Source organism: Betta splendens, chromosome 19, assembly GCF_900634795.4.
Source record: "Betta splendens chromosome 19, fBetSpl5.4, whole genome shotgun sequence".
NCBI classification, from domain to species: Eukaryota; Metazoa; Chordata; class Actinopteri; order Anabantiformes; family Osphronemidae; genus Betta; species Betta splendens.
The window spans coordinates 11,309,548-11,333,063 of NC_040898.2; the positions used below are offsets into that span (position 1 = coordinate 11,309,548).

At 47.9% G+C, this 23,516-nt stretch overlaps 3 protein-coding genes across 11 annotated transcripts; 1 reads left to right on the top strand and 2 right to left on the bottom strand.

Moving 5' to 3' along the window:
• Nucleotides 1-11,097: 11,097 nt before the first annotated feature.
• On the bottom strand, nt 11,098-16,406 carry LOC114845668 (neurogenic differentiation factor 2-like). Of its 6 annotated transcripts, XM_029133962.3 has the most exons (3): nt 16,263-16,406; nt 14,469-14,604; nt 11,098-12,426 (listed from the first exon to the last, which is right to left on the bottom strand). In XM_029133962.3, the coding sequence occupies exons 2-3, from the start codon at nt 14,591-14,593 to the stop codon at nt 11,346-11,348; spliced, it is 1,206 nt and encodes a 401-aa protein (XP_028989795.1). In that variant the 5' UTR covers nt 14,594-14,604; nt 16,263-16,406; the 3' UTR covers nt 11,098-11,345. The 6 variants fall into 6 exon arrangements, with proteins under 6 accessions (XP_028989795.1, XP_028989797.1, XP_028989796.1 ...); XM_029133964.3 differs by lacking the exons at nt 14,469-14,604; nt 16,263-16,406 and adding an exon at nt 14,170-14,450; XM_029133963.3 differs by lacking the exons at nt 14,469-14,604; nt 16,263-16,406 and adding an exon at nt 14,166-14,450.
• Nucleotides 16,407-16,873: 467 nt separating this feature from the next.
• LOC114845671 (protein phosphatase 1 regulatory subunit 1B-like) lies at nt 16,874-22,074 on the top strand. 4 transcript variants are annotated; one of them, XM_029133968.3, is made up of 6 exons: nt 16,874-17,050; nt 17,216-17,472; nt 19,147-19,272; nt 19,611-19,686; nt 20,077-20,205; nt 20,276-21,167. In XM_029133968.3, exons 2-6 carry the CDS (start codon nt 17,344-17,346, stop codon nt 20,392-20,394), a joined length of 579 nt encoding a protein of 192 aa, XP_028989801.1. In that variant the 5' UTR covers nt 16,874-17,050; nt 17,216-17,343; the 3' UTR covers nt 20,395-21,167. The 4 variants fall into 4 exon arrangements, 3 of the variants coding, with proteins under 3 accessions (XP_028989801.1, XP_028989802.1, XP_028989804.1); XR_003783919.3 differs by lacking the exon at nt 16,874-17,050 and adding an exon at nt 21,935-22,074 and having other exon boundaries at nt 17,107-17,472; nt 20,276-20,484; XM_029133969.3 differs by lacking the exon at nt 16,874-17,050 and having other exon boundaries at nt 17,101-17,472; nt 20,077-20,169.
• On the bottom strand, nt 21,174-23,054 carry LOC114845670 (phenylethanolamine N-methyltransferase). The gene is made up of 3 exons (XM_029133966.3): nt 22,730-23,054; nt 22,454-22,664; nt 21,174-22,369 (listed from the first exon to the last, which is right to left on the bottom strand). Exons 1-3 carry the CDS (start codon nt 23,052-23,054, stop codon nt 21,931-21,933), a joined length of 975 nt encoding a protein of 324 aa, XP_028989799.1. The 3' UTR covers nt 21,174-21,930.
• Nucleotides 23,055-23,516: the final 462 nt, after the last annotated feature.

Below are 23,516 nucleotides of genomic sequence, written 5' to 3' on the forward strand. Positions count from 1 at the left end.
CGGCAGTCGTGAGAGGCAGAGGTAGAAAAGGCGATTGAGATACAGAGCATTAGCTGGTGTCAGGAGGAAATTAAAGGCCAGATCACTTTCTTAATCAGAGCACAAGCGCTGCGTTAAGAAGGAATTAGGTCGACAGCTGCTGTGTCGCTGCTTACCTTGCTCTCGCTCGAGCCCTTCCTAATAAACACACACACACACACACACACACACACACATTCTCATTGTAATTCTCCTTTTTGTTCCATTCCTTCACCCTCTTGCTCTCAACTTTTCTCTGTAGTTGTAAGATGCTTTAGTAATTTCTCTGGCTTGTCACTTTTTTGTTTCCCTCTCCGCTAGCACCGTTTCCTGGGCTCACACACACACACACACACACACACACACACGCACACACACACACACACACACCTCCCGCTCCCACACGCCGATGAGCTGAGCTTTGGCTGCTTGTCAGCACTGGGCACGCTCGTACAACACACTCTCGCAAACCAAACAAAACTTACCAAAATAAAATATTCTGCAAAATGTGTTGACAAAAATATGAAGACGAAGCGGCGATAAAAACAAAGGGAGGAGGAAAGTGATGCGTGATGGATGGAGACGGGTTTTGGTTGGGTTCCAGCAGCAGGCTCAGTAGTAGCCCTGTGGCTGATGGATGAGCTGTCATTGTTGAGCTCCTCCACGCACACCTGAGATGAACGGACCAACAGCAGAGGCCCTCTCCACGTCTATCCATCTTCTTCTGTTTAGAAACATTCTGCTGTCTCCACTCGTCCCCCATCAACAGACACAGGCGCTCGTCAAAAACGCTTCCTCCGAGACCAGCACTATTATTTTTAGACTGTAGGTGCCAGTGGCCAATAATGTGTGCCAGTATTAGCTGTATTTTTAATTCGATCAATTAATGCCAAATCATGCTAATCACTCTGTGCTCTGCGTTGGACTGGAACCATTCAAACTAACTCTAAATCATCTTGGGAAACTAAAACCCAATTATATACTGGGTGGCAGTTGGCTAACCAATAAAAGAAGACCTAATGTGTAGAAATTAAGGCAAATCAGTATCATAACACTACTAGAACAATATCTGATAAAAGCCAATACTGGCTCGGTGCCCAGTCCGCATCGCGCTCTCCTGCCAAAACGTGCAGAGTTGAATGTCTTGTAATCGAACGCACCCAGACGACATCAGCCCGCCTCACTTGCCTTTTTCACATGCGTGAGAATTAAGGAAGACTGGTCACTGAGGTCAGGAGTCACTCCACTTTTTAATTGGGCAAATGCAGCGTATAAATTTTAATTTGTAGCCCTAATCAGTGGAATCAACTGGAATGACCCTGAGCTCGACTGCCAGCGTCTTTTCAGGGAGTTCCGCTCTTCTGCCGCATCGCACAGATCTGTATGGATTTTACATCTACTGTAAGTGAAGGGATTCATCATTTAGCCATGGACGTCCAGCTAAATCCCAGGAAGGTTTCTAAAGATAATGTAGTAAAACATATATATAAACTCATATGTGCACCTATAAGCACAAATGCTTCATGAAGTCATTAAGGTGCATAGTTCATAACAAGTCATCTCCCGGTAGCAGAGACGCACTTTGGGGTGAAACTAGTCTGTATTCTCTCCAAGGGAAAAGGTTTAAAAAACATTTAATTAGGTGTTGGCATGGCTTCACTTTTAGCCTGGAGGTGTTGGAGGAGGTTTTACAGACTTCGTCTCTATTAAACATTCATGAGAGCAATCAGTAGACTGAGTGTTCTCTCCTGCTGTACAACTTCATCTGTAGCGTCGCATCCGCGCGGCCCTCACCCTGTTGAATGATGGTGGCATCGTTCTACACTGACGGGCTGGTGGAGGTTGTTCCTCAGACGTGATGTGGAACATTCAGGTGTGCTCCACTGTGGGTCTGCGTAACCCACAGTCACGCTGCACGGTGGAGCCCACACTACAGCGCTGAAGTACTGCTACGATGGTGCAGGAAGGCGGTGGCGGTTCGGGGAAGGAGGGTGGGCTGGTGTTGGGGGGATGGAGGGGGGGGGGGGGGCAACAGATGGTACGCCACGCTGCGAGGGACGTCGGCTGCCACGGGTGGGGAGGGAGGTGGAGTGGGGGCAGATAAATGGGGAAGGGTGGGAGGAGAGGGAGGGAGGGAGGGGGGGGAGGGGGGGGGGGGACTTTTCCCCAAAGTGCCAGCAGGGATGACGAGGAGGGGGACTCGTGTGTGAGCGTGTGCGAAGGAAGAGCCGCGCTCAGACTTCACGTTCTCATCCAGTGAGGTGAGAAGCCTGTGTGTGTGTGTGTGTGTGTGTGTGTGTGTGTGTGTGTGTGTGTGTGTGTGTGTGTGTGTGTGTGTGTGTGTGTGTGTGTGTGTGTGTGTGTGTGTGTGTGTGTGTGTGTGTGTGTGTGTGTGTGTGTGTGTGTGTGTGTGTTTATGTGTGTGTGTGTGTGTGTGTGTGTCTGTCTGTCTGTCTGTCTGTCTGTCTGTCTGTCTGCCTGCCTGTCTGTCTGTCTGTCTGTCTGCCTGTCTGCAGAGGGGTGAGCGATGACTCCCCATGTGCCAGTACACAGCTAGTTCACAGGCATCGGAGCTGCGTGGCGATGATGTCGATATTACTCATAACCCAGTTGTTGTGATTGTGATCTCCATAAATCAGCCTCCAGCAAAACGGCCATATGTGAGGCGAATTTAATAGCCGCCGTTTGGTTTCCTGTTTTTGCTTTTTGTCGTCCAAAGCAGCGTTTCACGCGACAAAGGCTCCTGCAGACGTGAACTCACCGTCTTCATCCGGCGCCGCCGCGCTCGGACAGACGGCGCGCACCGAACCCCGGCCGCGAACGAACAGATGTTGTGGAATTTAAGATGCAAACGCTCCCCTCCAGCATCCCTCAGTCTGATACACACACACACACACACACACACACACACACACACACACACACACACACACACACACACACACACAGACACACACACACACACACACACACACACACACACACACACACACACACACACACACACACACACACACACGCACACACCACCTCCCTCCTCCCCCCCAGCTGGCCCTGCCATGAACGTGCCATGTGGCGCTCCATTCCCCCTGGCACTCTGACTCTGGCGGTGCCAACTCTGCTGCGTCTGGCCGCCGCCAACTGGAAAGAGCAAGAAAACAGCAGACTCAAAGTGGACAGTTTCTTTGTGTGCATGTGTGTGTGTGTGTGTGTACCTGCACAAGTTACAACACTGGGCGAAACTTGAGCCGTCACTCATTGCATCAGTTATCATGGAGAGAAAGGACTCTGTTACGTGTACAGGAAAGGTGTCGGTGCAGGTGAATCGCGTATGCAGCGTGCACAGCGCGTCACATTGTCAGTCTGTACATGCCGGTTGTGAATCCACATGGGAATGGCGGTGGAATTCCAGTTACCATGGAGATGTTCAAGCTCATCTGTGATAAAATTTCAACTTGAGAGAGATTAATTCAGGGGAAAGCGTTGATTAATTCATCCTGGTGGATACAGATGCACTTCCTCATTCGCTCTGATGTTGACTGTGACGGCTGCCCATTCGCCGACCACTCTTCATTTTTCAAACCATGTCACTGATGAGATGTGGCTGCGGCAGATGCTACTGTGCTTTTCCATCTTCGTCACGGGATAAGTTAGGGGATGAGTCTGGTGATCATTTCTATTTGATAAAAAGACAAAACAAACAAGGAAATGCTCCTAATAATTATGTTTCCTGTATGATGTGATGGTTGCTTTGTTAACTATTACACTGCATGAACTGGCCCCATATGAACATTTATACAACGTTAGCTAAAAGGTGAAGGGCCTATTTAAGACCTGTCTCCATCCAGTTTCCCTTTAAATCAGCGGTGATGGGAAGTCTGGGATCCTCTTTTCACTCCTCTCCTGTTAATCTCTTTTAATCTGAGAAACCAGACGTGGAGTGTTATGTCAATACCTCGTCTCCAAGCTGCCACAGGGACAAACACTCCATTCTGTTTACTTCTCCCTGGCATCCAAGGAGTGGTCAGTGGAGATGAGCTGGCAAACAAGAACAGGAGGATGGAGAGAGGCCGATCGGGAGAAGACGAGAAGAGGAGAGAGGCCAGGATGTTTAGGAATTGGAAAGGCAGCAACATATAGGTTTGACTTCATCTACACATGATGATGGAGAAGACATTATCAACAATTACAATTAACAATAGCTGCTAATTATCACCATTAAAACAGTGCAGCTTGAATAATCAAGCTTTGGCAAACTCATAATCAGGATAAAAGTGATTATTAACACCAATTATCTCACATTGCCCTGCATCTCTAAGCAGGATTATGTATTCAGAAAGATCATTTGTTTCACACAGAGGCATAACATCCAACACTTCTCTGGTGAGAATGCACTTAGTGCTTCCAAGAAGACAGGACGGATACAGTTACAGTGAATAGATAATATGAAGAACAACATGCCTTTTATATCGTCAAATATATATTCATACCACAGCCAGACAGATTATTATGATTTAGTTGCTGCATATATAGTTTGTGTCAACTTGGATTCTATCTGAGAATCGATTAAGGTTACAACTGTGGCCTGATGGAAAATGTTCATAAGCAATAGAACAGTTTTAAGAAAATAAAGTTTTGACTATGAGCTTGGTAAACACTTGCTTTATATGCACAACAGGCGAAGTACACACACGGACAAACTGTACGCTTGGAGGTCAGACCCACACAAAGTCGAACCTGTGGGTGGCTGCTAAGTCAAGGCCAGCAACTAAAGACACAAGTGTGCGTGTGTGTGTTTGCGTGGTGCGTGCGCGCGCGCGCGTGTGCGTGTGTGTGTGTGTGTGTGTGTGTGTGTGTGTGTGTGTGTGTGTGTGTGTGTGTGTGTGTGTGCGTGCGTGCATGAGTGAGTGTGTGTGTGTGTGTGTGCGTGTGTGTCATCTTCACGTGTGAGGGGACACTGTGGTCGTCTCTGTATGTGTGAGAAAGTGTTTAAATTCAGTGACAGCTGTTCATTAGTCCATTACAACCCCACACTGCTGATTCCTCAAAGCAGCACACAGCAGCAGAAAGGCGCAGCGGCGGCAGCAACAACAAGCAGCTGCAGAGAAACATAAAACATTTTAGTTTGAATTCAGCAGAATTTTATTTCAAGTAAATAGTGATTCCTGTCATTTTGTTTGGAAATAGATTTGAATCCACATCCACGTGAAGGATTTCTATATATTTTTTTATTTTTGGAGGGGTCAGTATTAATTAGCATTTGTAACTGAGCCATTCGTCTGTGACTTCAGAACAAACTGTTGCTGGGCTCTTAAAACATCAACATCAAATCACATGTGTGACAGGGAACAGCAGTCGGACTCATATCACTGGAGTTTGCGTTCAAGGTCGCGTGAAGGTCTGCGTTTACAGTGTGTACATGTGGGAGCTGTCTGCTGTGTGACTGGGACGTTGTGGGAACATATGGACAGTGGCCAGCACGCGTTGCAGCATTTCACTGAGCTTTAAATGAAATCTACACACCTGGCACGTCCGCTTCTTGTTTTAAGAACTCAGGATGTTGCTAATATCAGGTGTGTTTCCTCCATAAATTGTTTTTAAGGCCTTTTTGATTTGATTAATATTTTGAAAGTCACATTTTGTAAGTCTTTAATTAAATCACGATTTTCTTTGGCGCTTAATGTGGCTCGACTGGTTGAATTTATCTTTTTATTTTCAGAAATCAAAAGTGTGGAGTCCAGGGATCCCTCATGCAGCTTGATGCATTTGTGGAGAGTTGCATGCAGTCACGTTCACAGATGTTCTGGGAGGAGATTTGAGGTTGTCCATATGTCGCATAGACCTTGGCAGTGAGCCTGGGAATCTACTGTACTTAATAAGTCTGACAAATACAGTGGAGGGGAACAGTTCCGTACTGTTTTAACAGCAGAAGCTCAGTGGTGCCACGCAGTCATCGGGGCGGATGAGGAACGTGAAACATCCTGCACTGGTGCTCCAGCTGCTCTCATAGACCTCTGTCCAGTGGTCAGTCTACAGAGAGAGAGAGCTGCTCTCGTAGACCTCTGTCCAGTGGTCAGTCTACAGAGAGAGGGAGCTGCTCTCGTAGACCTCTGTCTGGTGGTCAGTCTGCAGAGAGAGAGCTGCTCTCATAGACCTCTGTCCAGTGGTCAGTCTACAAGGAGAGAGAGCTGCTCTCATAGACCTATGTCTGGTGGTCAGAGAGAGCTGCTCTCGTAGACCTCTGTTTAGAGCTGTTTTCATAGACCTCTGTCTGGTGGTCAGTCTACAGAGAGAGAGCTCCTCTCATAGACCTCTGTTTGGTGGTCTTTCTACAGAGAGAGAGCTGCTCTCGTAGACCTCTATCTGGTGGTCAGTCTACAAAGACAGAGAGCTGCTCTCGTAGACCTACGTCTGGTGGTCAGTCTACAAAGAGAGTGAGCTGCTCTTATAAACCTCTATCTGGTAGTCAGTCTACAGAGAGAGAGCTGCTCTCGTAGACCTCTGTTTAGAGCTGTTTTCATAGACCTCTGTCTGGTGGTCAGTCTACAAAGAGAGAGAGCTGCTCTCGTAGACCTCTATCTGGTGGTCAGTCTACAAAGAGAGAGAGCTTCTCTCATAGACCTCTGTCTGGTGGTCAGTCTACAGAGAGAGTGCTTCTCTGCTGTTCTTAGGTGAACCGCCTGCGCGAGCTGCCGCTCCGCCTGCCTGGACAGTTTGCGTGTTCGTAAGTGCACGTGGGTGACGAGCGATGGAGGAGCGCCACGAGGGTGCGATGTACTTAGAGAAGTTGAACGTGTTAGACAGAAGTGGCCGTGTGCCGCGAGTGAGAAAAGCTGGAGAGAATAAAGTAAAGAGAAGAAAAAGGTGAGGAAAAAAAGTGATATGCGGGGAGGGGGATGGGGGGGGGGGGGCGAAAGAAGTGATGAGCGTGCGGTTCGAGGGAAATAGGGAGTCGAGTGTAAGTCTGTGTGTGGGATGCGGCCGAGACAGTGAGGACGGGTAAAAAGGGCAGCGAGAGCAGGGGAACAAAAAGAAACAAACACGCCAGCGAAGGAGAGGAGACAGAGGGAAAGACAGGAGAGAGGAGAAGCGAGGGCAATGAGCTGGATTGAATACCATCTGACAGGTCCAGCTGGGAGTTTGCCCACCCCGCAGCACCGCAAAACCCCTCAATATGGAGGCCAATTACTGCTGCCCGCGTGACCGTGGCATGGCAGCATCAGAGATGCAACCCTCCTCCTCCTCCTCCTCCTCCTCTCCTCCCCGTTTCCTTCTCCTCTCCCCCTCGCTTCCTCACACTCCCCAAAAAATAAATAAAAAAAACACTCCCACCATCTGTGCAGAGTGACAACAACCTCTATACCCAACCCTGCACAACACACACACACACACACACACACACACACACACATCAAACATGACAAATCCTCACTCCTGGGCTCTGTGTGCTTTTTTTACTGAGCCTATCAAGTTTGCTGAGCTGTGTGTGTGCGTGCGCGCGCGCGCGCACAGATGCATACATTCACACCGCTCCATACCATTGTTCCACAGATGTAGCGGAATTCCGCCCCGTGCCAGCCTCGTCTGCTTTCGCAGGGCTGGGCGTGGTGCTGAGGCTGGCAGGGTGGTGGGAGGGTGCTGCAGTGGCACCCGATGCCCGCTGCAGCAGAGCTGACTCCCAAATTTAGCTCCGCGCGCAGCCAGACGGGCTCATCCAAGGCTTTTTTTCCCTTCTTCTTCTTCTTCTTCTTCTTCTGTGTCATTTCTTCAGCTGGTGTGTGTGAAAAAAGCAAAGAGGCAAATAAAACATGTTGCACATCTCTGTTTTCATATTTCTATCACACATGCGCATTTGTGCGTTGCATAATTCATCCCCGAGCCCCTTCACCTTGTCATCTTTACCTCCAAAGACTCTTTTTAAAAGTTCCCCACGCAGCTCCCACCCACCGAGCTCCTCACATCTTACCGCCCATCTTTTATTTCCATCCACTCGATATTTTAGTTCGGTTCATTTCCGTCAGTGTCCTGTCCCGCAACAAGCCCCTGCGCTGCGTTTAGCCCCGTGAAATATTTTCACGTAATTAATCTCACAATAATTAATCCGCCGAATGTTTACCAAATCTGATAAATGGGAGTAAAACTCTCCAGATGGAGATTTGTTCACGGAGGCCTGTGTCCGCCGTTTGCAGCGGCTCAGACTATCGCCTTTAAAGCCGCTAAACTGGGCTCTGTGCGGGATTATTTAATTACTGTAATTGCACGGTATTTGATAAACATTCATTTGAACAATTACCAGTTAACAGGATCCACTTAATTGATTTTATGGACTTCGCGTCAGTTAAGGCCATTTGTCATTTCGACTGTTGCATGATTTTGGTATCAGTCGTAAGCTTTAATAACGTCCTGAGCATCGAGCCGCTTAGAAGGTGACGTAGAAGCCTATTTACACTAAACCCGGAAAATACGGATAAAACATATCGTCACAAAGATGAATAGCGAATATGCAACGCCGTCATGCTGTTATTAAAATAATAATAACTAATAATAACAGCATTAACTTTCCTAACGTGGTTGGGCCCGTTAGTTTAAAGGTCTGCGACTGTTCCCGCTGTTGGGACTTTTTAGAACGTCTCTTTGACCCTGCGGTGTTTTACTTTCATGAGTCGGTCTCTCCTTCTCCTGTGCGTGACCGGGAAAAAGTGCGGGTTTGACCCTGGCCGCGTGTGGACCCTCAGCTTCCTTTAACGCGGAGAATAATGAACAGATGCTGAGTGAATTAGGAAAGAAATACTGGGTCCCTCCCACTAGGGCCACTTTGGCAGGGGCCGCCTGGCTGCCACGTGGCGCAGCTGGCACCGGGTTGGTGATGGTGGGTTTTACTGGTCTCTGGCTTTACTGGTGCTCAGACATTTAGCAACTTGGCAGCGCGTTCCGTCATCAAATCCTGCTGCCAGCCGCCACCGCTCCTCACTAAAACCTCCACCGGCGAGCGGAGAGGTCAGGGCGGAAAATAAAATCAGAGCTGCGTCTCTCACCCCGTCCTCCGGGACCGGGCCTCCACATGGGACGGGAAACGAAATCCAATCACGACACAAAGGGATGCAGGATATAATACAGAATAATCCACCCTGTAATATAGAACGATATGAGAGCCTAACGTCCTCCCTTTACACTTTACAACTACTTAATATTTAAATGGCTGCCTTCATCCAGCTACTCATACAAGTGTCTGAGAGACATGGATTAATACATTAAAAAATAATCGCTCCACGTCTCCTTTAAAAATAGAAATAAATAAATCCTACTTTATAAATACACCTTGCATTGTCTTATTTATGCCAATTAATTATTAATGATCATAAACGTGCCTCGTGTATTTTCTCCTTTCTAAAACTCACTGAACTTGTAATAAACAGTTTTTGAGCCATGTTTAACTTAAAACTAATTTTCTATTTGAAGAAAAGCAAACCTGTCATTTTCGAAAAAGAGCCAATTTAAAATCAGAAGGCTGTTTTGTGCCCGTTTGCCCTTGCTGATCATCTGAACTTACGCCTTTCCGACGTGAAATGTGTTTATTCACCCCTCCATTTATTTCTGATTGTGATAGTAACCATTTGGAACGCGCGTGTTTGCGGAGAATGTGTGCGCACGGGTGTGTTAGTGCCAATGGGCCATTGATTCACCTGATTCCGCACCTGCTCGACTCTCATTCTCGTGCGCGTCACGTGGGCCTTTTAGAGCAAAAGGAAATCTATTTAAAAATGTAAAACACTTTCTCTAAATACGCATTTTTTGCTTCACAGCGTCTATTCTATTTTAATTTTTGCCTTCATCTCTTCTGGTCCATTTTTGCCCGTGTCAGTGTTGGATGGGTCGGTTTTCACCCTGTGCCCGGTGCTCATTTCCCCTGGACGTCCGCTACAGCATATGGGACTCAGGGCAGCGGTCCAAAGACGGTGCCATGCAGGCTCCGCCGCACCAAAGCTACGATCCTGACTGCATAAACCCAAAAATCTAATTTAAGTATTAGAAAGGCAAAATATAATCTAGACATAATCGTTGTGAACAAAACCTGCATTTACTGATCCAACAACTGTGCAGGATTTTACTCACATTACAAAAGCTTATCATTTTTTAAAGTAATAAGTATTGTGTGTAGTGTGTGACTCTGAAAAATACAAAAAACACTCACCTGAAGAATTTGAAAGGTGCTGTGTTCAGGCCTAGCACCTCCTTATAGTCCTGAAAAATGAATGTCTATCATATAAAAAGGCATTTCATGCTCAGTGTCGGCGCCTTTGAAGCCTCGAGCTCAGGCTGCCTGACGTAACGATAAGCGAAGACGCGGCTCCGGTGTCTCTATAGAACTGTATAGAACGGTGAGATGCTCAGTTGTTGCTAAAGAGCGTCATCTGTTTGCATCGGTACATGCACATTGCATATTTGACAGATCACTATAACATATGTCTATTTAATGTTGCCCATGGCTGATAGTTTAGCAAAACATGTCTAAATTGCAAAATTTGAAACGTGTCTATTTTTTGTTACCCGACGTGATGACGCCACACGCAGTCTTTAAAGTTTCATAAATATCAGATTGGATTAAAAAGGCGAAATTCTGGCTGTCTATACGATTTGACATATGTCTGACCTAAAATGTAGAACCTGGCTCATTTTGTTACGCTTGTGAGACCATTCTCTGCTGGTCAACATGAATTTATTGCAGAAACTGCATTTTAGAGATTATGTGTAATAATCAAATGAGCCTTTAGTATTTTAGTTTATAAATTATCTACGGTCTCACGTGGCCTTTAGTGAATGTGACTCCATAGAACTCTTTGCTAAAATTAGTTTTAGTTTTGTGTAACAGGTTGTATTTGAAACAAGAGGATTTTTTTTGGGAAAACTGAACGATGTAAATGAGACATACATCCACAAGTCATTGTTTTTTAAATTTTGAACAAATCAGAACTAAAATGTTGTTTGTTCTTTAAAATGTCTCAGTTGCCGCGGGCCTCCATTCTGTGCCGTCTGTCCTCTGATGTTCAAAGATTTGTTCTTTCATTTCAGACAATTATAAAACTTTTTTTTTTTATTTCTGTTCAGGTCATTACATGTTTCTCATAGGCCTATACATCGTTTATGTCAATTGCACTCATTCTGCATACAGGGTAATACTGGACACACTCTGATAGGATGTACAACAGTATAGGGATGACATCAGAATACAGAAGGTTAAAGAATCGCTTCCGGCGTTTGCTTCCCACGCAGAATTACACGTTACAGGATTGTCTTTACACAGTCAGTACGTCTGCCTGGGCCGTCACTCAATTGTGGAAAAATGCGTTGAGATCCTCGTACGGAGGAGCTCTGTCGTGGTGCAAGTGGACGTCGTGGAAAGGTGGAATGTTTTCAGAGTGCGCGCCGCCGCCGCCCCGCCCCCCGGGGGGTCCAAACGGTAGACTGTGGCCGGGTCGGGACGTGCTCAGTCCGGAGTAATGCATAGAGTAATGATAGTTCCTGTCCGTCTCCGAGGACTCCTGCTGCCTCCCGGACAGGCACACGGGCGGGCTGTGCTGGCCTTCGTAGTCCGGGCTGCTGTAGTCCGGGGAGGTCCCCCCCGGCGGATACATGGCCTCGTACCCAGAGCCGTAGGAGGGGCCGCGCAGGTGGAGCGGGCCGCCGCCGGGCTGGTAGTGCGGACTGGACAGGCGCGAGCAGCGGTAGGAGTACGCGTGCACGGAGAACGGGGAGCCGGGCACGTGCAGGCGAGCTCCGTCCGAACACGGTTCGGTGAGGAAGTTCCTGGTGTTGAGCTGCAGGCAGCCCGCCACCAGGTTGGTCGTGGGCTGCGACAGGCCTTTACACAGCATCTGCACGTAGGTCACCACATCTGGACGCTTCCCGTTGCGTAAAATCTCCCCGAGGGCCAGTATGTAGTTCTTAGCCAGCCGCAGCGTCTCGATCTTGGAGAGCTTCTGGGTTTTGGAGTAGCACGGCACCACCTTGCGCAGATTGTCCAGCGCCGAGTTCAGGTCGTGCATGCGCGTGCGCTCCCGCGCGTTCGCCTTCAGCCGGCGCACTTTGGAGCGCTCCACGCGCGCCGCCGTCATCTTGCGCTTCTTCGGGCCGCGCTTTTTGGGCTTGTCCTCCGCGTTCTCGTCGCCGCACTCCTCCTCCTCCTCCTCGGCCTCGTCGTCGTCGTCGTCCCCCGCCATCTCGGACTCGGCGCGGCTGCTTCCCTCCTGCGGCTCGTCCAGGTCGTCGTCGCCGAGGTGACAGGACTGGTGGTCCTCGCCCTTGGCTTTGCAGTCGTCGTTGTCATTGTCGTCCGCCCAGTCCGCCGCGAGCCTCTGGACATCCGGCAGCACCTCGCTGAACAGGCGGCTCAACATCGTGGCAAGTAACCTGCAAGACAGAGAAACGCGTTTGGACGGACTGAGCCCCAGTGTTTTCTGTCACGGGTGTAAAACCAGACAACCTGCTGCTCGACCATCAGAAAACAAAACCGAGTAAAACATTACACACTTAAACTGTAAATTAACCACTTCATTCTCCAGGCACCTATAATTTACGCAAGACCCCCGTTTTCCAGTGCTGGACATTAAAATACACCGTCACCATTACTAGACTTGACATCGCCTCTCACCTGTGAAGTAATAGGTCTTTTCCAATAAATTAAATGACAGCGCAAAACGGCGGAGCACGTGTAAAGATTAAAAGCAAACATTTGTGTGGAAAACACGAAACCACACAAAGTGCATGTACAACAACAAATGCTCTGGCCAATTTAAACTGACCTGGAATCAGGTAGGAGGCCTTAAAACAGACTTGAATGCAAGTACGTGATTATGATATTTCCGCAGTTGTTAAAAGGATTCCTTTAAAAAAATCATGTGATTGGATCGGATCACTCTCTGAACAAAGCAGCGGTGCGGGCCGCCCCTCGGCCTGCGCGAGCGCCTCGGTCTGTGCGTTGCGTCGGTCCGACGCAGGCGGCGGAGCGGGCTTCAGCTGCTCCCCAAGGGACGCATTAGAGCGCGCGTCCCCCCTCCGTCCTATAAATTACAGAACCGGAAGGAATTCCTGTACAACCAGGCCTCACGGCGGAGAGGACTTCCTCCAAATGTCTCTGAATTAACAGGTTTAGGAGCTTTTGAAACGATTTAGAATTCTCTCGTGTTATTAGGCGTAAAATGAAACGACGATCGGTTCATCAGCACCAGAACCTCTGCAGAATCAGGAAGCATATTTTGGACACGACTGGAGACCACGCAGGGCAAAAAGGCAAACGGTGAAATAAACCGACATTTTCCTGTATTGGACTTAATGTCTAAACGTTTCTTTAAAAGCAGACGCCGTGTGTTTTAGATCATATCTGTCATTTCACTGGCCTATTTTTTCCTGTCGATTAAAAATTTAGGTCTCAGGTTAAACAACGCCATGTTTAAACGGTCTCAGGGCCAGGTTTAAAATGACACATTTTCTTATCCGGTTGATAAATTCATTGCACAGACCAGTAATTAAGGACAAATAAACTACTTATTTATTACCTATTATCTATTTTAAACAGTTATATTTAAATCACAACTAGCGTTTTTCCAGTACTTGAGCTCAGTTTTACGCGTGGAGCCCAAGGACATTTTTTTTCTAATCCTGGAGGCACAATGTAATTAATGCCAACCAATACCTTGTCAATTAGCTCGTGCGTCTCTATGGAGAATCCAACCCCCACAGTGCTCTGACGCGCATCGTGCAGGAACACACAGACACATAAATTAAAATAGAAAATAAACACAGTCCGGGCTAATTTCCTAAAGTCATAAAGTGCTAATTGTCAAGTGACACCGGCCAATGTCGTAAAGAGCCAACGCGAATGTGCAGATTTGTTTAGACGAATCGAAACAAAAAATATATTTTTGCGAGCAGCCATAAAGAAGCCGAAGTGATAAAATGACCATCTGATAGCGCCGCTTGCGAGAAAACGAGCCAGTCGCTTCACTCTAAAAACAGGCTTAACGCATGAGATGATCCCTGTCCGTTAATGGAAACCCCACTATCCTCCACCGCGCGACATGCAGGAACACAAAGACCCGGTCCACACACCTATCTGCATCTCAGTCCAATATTGATTGGGAATGCGTTACCTACGTCCGTGGCGGTGCTCAGTGACGGGGTAAAGCGGGTTTGTTTACACCATCTCTCTCCGGGTGGGCATCACATCCACACGCCCTGCACGGATGCTTGTGCAGGCGAGGCGCTGTGTACTGCTCTCACCTCTCTCTCTCTCTCTCTCTCTCTCTCGCTCTCTCTCTCTCTTCTCCTGCCACCCTGCTCTGCGTGTCTGCTGCTGATGCTGATGCTGCCGCCGCTGCTGATGCTATCCCCAGCCCGAACGCGTGGAGGGAGCCGTGTGGTACCTCAGAGGCAGGACTGGGTGGGTTACATACCAGCTCTGATGCCAGGCCCATATGGCTGGCACGTCATTGGCAAGAGCCATCACATGAGAGCCGGTGATTGACATGCGGCCGCATTCACAGAGACTGGCTTCCCCTGAGGGAGAGGGACTCGCCATCTGTCACTGAGCTGAAAGAGAAAATGGAATAAGGAGTGAATGGCACAAAAAAGCGTGCTGGATTCAAACCGCTTCTGTTAGCTTCCATCCTTGGGAAAAACGGGGTTAATCACATATAGACGGTTTAGGAAAACAATCCACTCATGGAAAATAATTATAGTAATCCTGCGATAATACAGTTTACAGTGATATCAGTCAAGTATCAGGGTACAGCGTAACGAGAAACCTCCAGCTGCATTGTTAGAAGAAAAAAAAACCTGAAATACCCACATGAACCATATGGGAATATTAATTAAATCTTATAGTTATTCCAGAGGAACCATTAAATTCTATGAATCCCTACAGAAATATGATGAAGGCAGGCCAAGATTTCAACAGCGGGAAATTCACAGCATAGAGGAGACACCACACAAAAGCCTGGGACAAATAAGGAACCCGTCACAAAGATCAGAGTCGGGGTGCAATTGCCTAAACGAGTCAATTGAACTGAGCTAAGCAGAGCCGTCTTGGTCGGGGCTGCCAGGCTTGGCACAGGTGCCTGTGGGCGGTGGTGCCAAAGGTGGCGGAGGCACAGATTGCAGAGAGGGGCCAGAAGACGGGGCAAGACAAGAGAGAGGGGGAGAAAGCACCGGGGTGAGGACTTATTACCATCAGGTCAGTGAGGCCTGCAGGGTTCCCCTTCTTTAGTCCAGTGAGTCAGGCAGGATTTAAATGGGGACCGTTAGTTAACACAAACTAAAATTAATGCAGTTACACTCATATCGTAATTATGCAGTTTCCCTTCTTTCTCCTATAATTTTCTATTGTATATAACATTAAATGCGCATCCAATCCTCATTAAAACAATAATACACATTTAATTGACATGTGATGAATGAAGAGCTGAAAATCTATTTCCTAATATAAAACAGATTAGATTTTAACGTTCACTAAATGTATTATGTACATATTTCTTTGTTTATACAAAATTATTAACTGTTAAAGAAAAAAATACAACTTTAACAATGAGAACCAGAAGAAACTCGGCAGGATTTGCTGTATTGTTTGACTGATTGATGAAGTTTAAAATGTCAGGGGGAAAAAAGCATCACGGTTGTTTTATAAAAACCCTTTAAAATAAATGTAAAGGTACTTCATACACGAGTGATTGAGTCGCTTTAACACGAGGTGCTATTATGAGCTACGTGAAGGCGACATCTCCTGGTCAGAAAAACTCAGTGCACGTCTGAGTGAAAACGAGAAATAACTTGTCTTTGCTATGAACAGCGTTCATTAACATTTCTATTTGTCCTATATAAGGATTTCTTTCAACATTATCATATTGTAAATTATAACCAAATTATACATCGATGGCATAATAAACATTTGAGTCACGCTGGTTAAAATGTAGAGGTTTGAACGATCTGATTCTTTCAAGTAAGTTGGCGCCCCCTGGTGGTGGACATTGAGAATGATGGTTGGTGTAATTGTATTTTGTATTGTGTTTTAAACACAAGTCAACAGCCAAATTTCCAAGACAAACCATATACAAAGCAGAAAAGTAAGCTCAAAACACAAATAAAATAATTCAAAATTACAACATACAGTATGCTGGACACTAAAGTTAAATACTCAAAACACTCCCTTTAACAACAACAAGGTTGGGAAACAAAGAAGCAAAAGTACTTACAAAGTCTGAAGCAATTAGTAACACGAACGAAGCAACAGAGCGCGCGAGAAATGACCAGTCCTCAAATTCCCCAGGTGTAAATGATGATTATGATTAGACCAGTGAGGAGAAGAACAGGAAATGACGTCATGGCAGGTAAGCGGAACAGTCCGGAACAAACGCACCCCCTCAGGCCGGAGGGCCGAACCACAACGCCTCTGCCTCATCCTCTCCATCCCTCTCAGTTTCATCTCGTCTCCTAATTTTATTTTTTCTCTATAAACGCCAATTAATTTACGAGTTTACTGTCAACGTTCCTCCCCGGTCTCTTTTGCTACACAGTTGCATATGAATACGCCCACTCGTCCCTGAAGTCTCTCCTCTAAAGACGCTCATAAGCAATTCCACCCGTACACATGCATGCGCTGCACTCCACGCACCGCCAGCACTAAACACTGATAAGATAAAGCGTTGCCACGGCAACGAGTTTCCTCTCATCACCTGTTACACATTTACAGTAGATGTGGAGACTAGTTTAGTTTTTGGCTGAAGAGTACGGATTATTTTCACTTTAAGGCCGCCCCTTGCGGTGGTTATACTTCCTTAAAAGCGGGTTATCTTAACATCGAGGCTAATGGAAATTATTAATATCGCTGCTTTGAACTTGTCGGCCACCGAAGGCGACTCGGCGCTATTAGTTTCCGTCTTATTTTCGGCCGCCCTCGGGGGAAATCGCTTTCTGGGCCACTTTTGAATTGCGAGCTTCAAGCACCAGCGCGCTCTGCCACCTTCCACCTCATCAGCGCCAGGTCCGCGTAAAACCCAGCGGGAGAGAGAGAGAGAGAGAGAGAGAGAGAGAGAGAGAGAGAGAGAGAGAGAGAGAGAGAGCAAACCCTGCTGATAGTCGCAACTCAGACTAAACAGATGTGGAGCGGAAGGATGTTGCTGGTCACTAACAGCTAAATTACTTCTAGATCGAATCAGCCGTTGCAGTTGTGAGACTCACAAAGCCACACACCGCACGGGCTGTACTGGACCTGACGCCCCCCGGACTTTCATTCGCACATCTGCGCTTGGCTACGGGGGTGACGGACTTCTAGCCATGGACCCGCTGCTGCCCGGGGAGGCGGACGCGATGGAAGCAGAGGAAGACAAGGACGCAAAGAGGAAGATCCAGTTCTCCGTGCCGTCGTCCGTGCCCCTCCAGCTGGACCCTCGACAGGTGGAGATGGTGAGTGCGCCGTGGAGAACCTGCAGGGCGTGCGTAAAGACGCGCTCAAGCTGGCAAAAGGAAATAAGCGCAACTTTCCAGCCAACGGCGAACACCTTTACTGTTACACTGTGGCGTTCAGGTGCCGACCACGGTTTAAATAAAAGCAGAAACGTGCTTGCACGTCCCAGAAGTCCGCGTTTCCGTCTTCTGTGACATCATGGGCATTTGCTGCCACTGCCTTTGACAGACGGTTACATAATCAGTCTAGCGCGACTTTGCAGAAGTCCGTAGCGCTGATGTGGAGGTTGGTATTAGTGCTCTGTGGGCAGCAGGGGCACGGGCAGTAGTGGCATTAAGCTGAGCTGTGCAGCTTTAGCTCCGGAAACCCTTAAAAGTGACGAGGCATCTCTGGGGAGGAGGAGGAGGAGGAGGCAGGACGTGAGCGAGAGATAAGGTGAAAAATGAGATGACATCCCAAAATGTAAAAGGTTTCATTGTGAGTCACGTACGAGAAGGAGGTGGTTTATGTAAAACAAGCAAAAGCAATGGTTCAGAGAGAATGTGTCAGTGAAGCAGTGACAGGAAGAGGAGCAGCGATGGTCCATGTAGGTCAACAGCAAGGTTGATGTGATGTGATACAATCAACCCCTCAGTAAACGCTCTGACCTCATTATCACTTCTTTAGAGCAAAGAAGCCTTGAACACGTCGCCAAAGTGACGTTTTCAGGCCAAACTGCACAATCTGGGGCTTTGAAGCAGCTTCTCAAGGCCTCTCCCCGTGTGGGAACACGAGCGAGGACTGATGTTGGCAGGTTCGGCCCCTTTGCTGCATAAAGTGCAGACCTGAACCGCCCGTTGACAGCTTTATGGACTGGACCCTGCTTTTAAGATGCTTGGGCAACGTGCCGACACAGAAGCAAGTCTCCTGCAGATCTCCCATCACGGTCCTATGGGCAGGACGCAAAGTACTATGAGGCGAAGCAATAAAAGTCACCGCTCTTTGTTGCTGTTGTTTCAAGGCCACAGCCGTCAGCGAATGCAGCCCCTGTCCTCACGCAAAAGCAGGAGACGGGAAGTGGGGAAGGAGGCGGTCACCGACAGAAGGCGAGTGACAAAACGAGAGGGAGGGAATCATGAGGCGGGAGGAGGACTGATTAAAACCAGAGATTAGCCGTGGATGACGGAGGCCTGAATTAGGACAAGTGCGGCTGACGCCAAGAGCCAAGTTTTAGCACCGCTCCGAACAGAGCGTCGTTATTGTGTCACGAAGGTGTGTCAACCTTCACCTGTTGCCGCTCTTTGCAACAGGAAGACCCTGAAACAACCCAGCGCGCGTCAGAGCAGATTATTATGCAGGATTGAAGCGTTTCGGAGGGTTTAAGTCGCGTTTTACAAGCGCTCGGTGGGACGACAACACCTACAATGATTACAAGCAGGCGATGACAACGTGCAGGACGACAACAAGCACATGCAGCTGTTCCAGGAAGCATCTGGGAGCACGTGTAATCCCGGTTTAGGAGCTACAGCACCTGGGAATCAATTGTTTTCATCATGTTATGTAATAAAATGCTTTTCCTTATCGCACGCGAAGCACAAATGACGCAAAAACACACGGGATTGCGGCTGATTTGTCGTGTCGCCGCCTGCGTGTTCATTGTTCTCACAGCCTTTTTAATCTGCGTGCGTCTCCAGATCCGACGTCGGCGACCGACGCCGGCCACGCTCTTCAGGCTGACGGACCCCCCGTCGCCGGAGGAGGACAGCGGGCCTCAGCAGGTAGACCGGTTCCAAACCTGCAGAATCAGCCAGCAGACCGGGGTTAGTTAACTGTAGAGAGCCCTTTGTGAGGCTCAGTGCGTGCATAAAGTTGATGCAGCGCTCTCAGGACTGTTCTGTGGAGGCTGCAAAGGCCTATTTTAGGAGATGCTGGACAATGATGTTGCACGCTGCAGCGTTTATGTGGGATGAGAGAGAGTAGGTGCACGACAAAAGCACATTCAAGTGCTCACGGATGATGAGCACATATCCAGCGTTTCACGCCGTGTGTGTGTGTGTGTGTGTGTGTGTGTGTGTGTGTGTGTGTGTGTGTGTGTGTGTGTGTGTGTGTGTGTGTGTGTGTGTGTGTGTTTGCTTCCTCTAAACCACCCGGACCACAGTGGGTTCTGGGAGAAAACGGAGCCTTGAAAGCCAAGCTGGTTCACGCGTCCACCTATCAGCCGCCTTCGCTTAAAGGTAAGTGACCTGTTTATGTTAAAAAGCATCCAGTGCTGCTGTGGGAAGTGGAACGTGCAAACACACAGCCAGAGGTGTGTGTGTGTGTATGAATGTAAATGCTTTTTATGTGGGATTAGGAGCAGAGACATCTGTGTGTCTGGTCAGGATTATCCTGGATTATAACATGGGCACAGTGCTCTCTCGCTCACTCTCTCTCTCCATCCTTGCAGCAGTGACTTGCTGTTTATAATCTGTGTTTTTAGGGGGGTCATACAGTATCACTTTTGACTATAACATTGTTTCACCCTCAACCACTGGGTGATAAAGGTTGCAACATAAAACAACACTCAGCATCTGCTGCTAAACCAGTGTGTCTCCTCTGTTCCACATATTGATTGGATACTGCAGCTGTCCAGAGAATGGCCCAGGCCCACCTCTCCTCCCTGGACATGAGCTCTGTGGACAATGAGGAGCCTTCCTCTGGAGAGGAAGAGGAGGGAGGTGAGAAACGCAGCCAGCAGGCAGCCTCAGCTGCAGGTGGGCAGGATTATACGCCTGTCAATCACATTTTGCAAAACTTTTTGCTTCACAGTCTCTTTGTTTTCAGGTGTAAGCGAGTCAGTCAAGGTTCAGTGTGCACCACCGGACAGTTCAACATTAAGCGCTGACCTCGGCCTTCGCTGTGGCGATGAAGAGGAGGCCAAAGAGGGAGGACAGCGGGAATGACAAACGTAAACGCGGGACCGTGTCCCAGTATAGAACCTGGTGGACGTAGAGAAATGAACGAGGACTGTGGAGCACCTCAAGGAATTATGGGTAAACTCCAATCAGCCGAGGACAATGAACAGCAGTAATGATGATCTCTGCGCATGCGAAGAACCAGATTCAGACTTAAATTTGTGTACATTTAAGTGGAGTGACATCTGAAGAACTGCATGCGTGATACTAGCACATGTATAGTGTATATACAACCGTTTGTTACAGCTCTGTTTGTGTGTGTTGTGTGCATATGTGAGAGCGACTTACTGCTGCAGAGAAGCAGTCGTGTCTGGAGCTTGTAGTGTTATGCCGTGTCAGGGTATAAACGACGCACAACATGGAGGCAGACAATACATGACAGCGTGACGGGTGCAGAAGGCCGCCGCCGCTGCACCGCTGCTGAACCCTCTCACTTTAAACCGCATCAACTTTGCGGATGTTTGAGCACAAGGGCAAGGAAATCAAAGGAGGAGGGATTACGCATGAATTCAGACCCGCAGATTAAATCATATGAGATTAATCCAACTAATAACGCGGCGCAGTTTTTCCGGTTTCATGTTCTGAATGAGCTTTATGTAACATTACGACGTGCAGACGTGATCTGCTCAGAGTAGCAGAAATTGTTTGGACAGCTGGCGGAACCTGAAGCCCCCTAAATAATACATTTGTGATAATGCATTTTTGATCCTGTACATAAATGATGCGTTGTCTTGCTAATAAAACATTGTGAATGAACAAGGCTCCAAGCATCTTTATTTAGGAAGAGACAGAATAAAACACCAGCATATTAGTCAACGCAGAGTTAGCAAGTGACAAAGTGCATGTGAGTTTGAAGCTGATATTCTACCTCTTACTGCCCCCTAGTGGCCACTACTTGTAATTATTCGTCATATTCTTTATTTCAAAATGATTATTTAAAAAATATTTTTTTCACAGCAATTTTTTTGATTCAACCCGTAAAATTGTAGTTTTTAAATCTTCCAAGCTTTTGCTGTATCCTGTATTTTAATAGCAATAATGATTTTATATGAACTCTAGTACAGGCATTCAGTATTATCACGCATTATAAAACAGAGCAGAGAAGTTGTTTATGAAAATATAGCGCTTATTAATATCTTGTCATCGTCATCATTTTATAGTATAGGATGTGCTTAAAGCAGAAATTGAAGCTTTACATTCTTGATGCTGTGATTGCTGTGTTTGAACTGCAGGAGGCGACGGTTTATAAGGTTACATGTTATATGAGTCATATGCTGTCGACAAAAAAAAAGGAACAGTTAATAAGGAAAGAAATTCTAACCGCTAGAAGAAAATCCTAAATAAAATAGAGTATTTTACAAATTCACTGTTGTCATTGTAAAAATAAAATTTTAAAATAATAAAAATAAAATAAAAAAAAATAAAATACAAACTCACCTAAAAGCTGATTATGTGTGGGCGTTATGACTAATATCACTATTTTTACTTGAATCTTTACTAACCTCTGTCTATCATCTGCACTTTTTAGAGCTTCTTTGCTTTCACGAAAAACACCCCGCTCACGTCGTCGACGCCCACCCTCATGTCCTGGGGCAGCGTGTAGACCTCCAGCCGGATCAGGGTGTAGCCGCTCTCCACCAAACTGGCACAGACCTGGGCCTCGTTCAGCGGGACCACGGGGATCTTCACCCCGGGGCCCCCCAGGTAGTAGCTCTCGCCCAGGGCTCCGATGAGCAGCAGGTGGCCGCCGGGCCGCAGGAGGCTGCCGACGTGGCCCAGGGCCCTGGTGAAGGCCGCCAGGTCGGGACTGACGCTCTCCAGGCAGAAGGTGGACACCAGGCAGTCCGCCCCCGCAGCAGGAAGGCCGTGGGGGGCGACGGGCTGCGGGCAGTGCACGTCGATGGGGAGCACGTCCTGGACGACCTGGCGCAGCTTTGCGGCTTTCTCTGTCCATGCTGACGGCCTGGTGGGGAGACAGACGACACCTGCAACACTGTTTCTGATGATTAGGATCGTGTGTGTGTGTGTGTGTGTGTGTGTGTTCTACCGTCGTCCTTCCAGCTGACACACGTACTGCAGGTACGGCGTCCAGTCCAGGCTGCAGCCGCCCTCGTCCCGGAGCCAGCGCCTCAGCTCCTGCCGGTTGACCTCCAGGAAGTCCGTGAGGATCACCTTGCTGAAGACCTCGCAGCCGCTCAGCACCTGGTACAGCGTGGGACCCGAGCCCACGTCCACCAACAGGTCGCCGCGCACATCACCTGGCGGAGCAGACGCTCAGGCTCAGGACCGGCACTCATTGACAGCCTGCGTGAGTGTTGGTTACCTTCTGTGAAGGCCCTGTGCAGACGCGCCAGTTTCCAGGGCACGATGCTGTCGTCTCTGCCGAAATCGGCCCGCGGCGGCGTGTAGTTGTACTTCAGGTACGACGCCGGGTCGAACCTCTGGTAGCAGGCTGCCATGGCCGCGATGCCGTTCTCTGCCGCCTTTTCTCCCATTGCCTTTTGGTTTGGTGGCCTCCGCCCCCACAGAGGCCTTTTATACCTGCGCGCTGCTGTATCTTCACCATCGTGTGTAAGTCTGCGCTTTGGGCTACTGAGTTTCATGGTCCGATAGCGCGATAGCGGGCGTTTTTTTGAGCCTGATAGCATTTGCTCTGTTCACATTCACTTCCCCGAGGCACTGATACCATTAGATCAGGGGGCTTCCTCCAACACTCGACCTACTAATGTACTCCTTATATGGCTTTCAGGTCTTCCACCCACCTCTCAGACACAGCTCATATCTCCACAATCGCTTTAAAGGTCCTGTTACTCATGTGCTAGAGCAGGTTAGTCTCTTCAAACCCTGTTTGAAAGACAGGCCTATCTGCAGGACAAACAGGTTTGCCTCTGTCGGGAATTTCACTTAGGTGATGTTTGAATTGAGTGGGAGACGGATGCGGAAGCAGTAAGTAGCAGCTATATTGGATTATTACAGAATGAGACGCTCAGATGTCAATATTGTGAAAAGTAATCATTTTTGATTAGTTGCTAAATTGTGAGACCATTTAATTTGGCCTCCTAAAAGCACCTGCCAACACGGAACGACGCCACGCAGCATGTTCTCCTGGG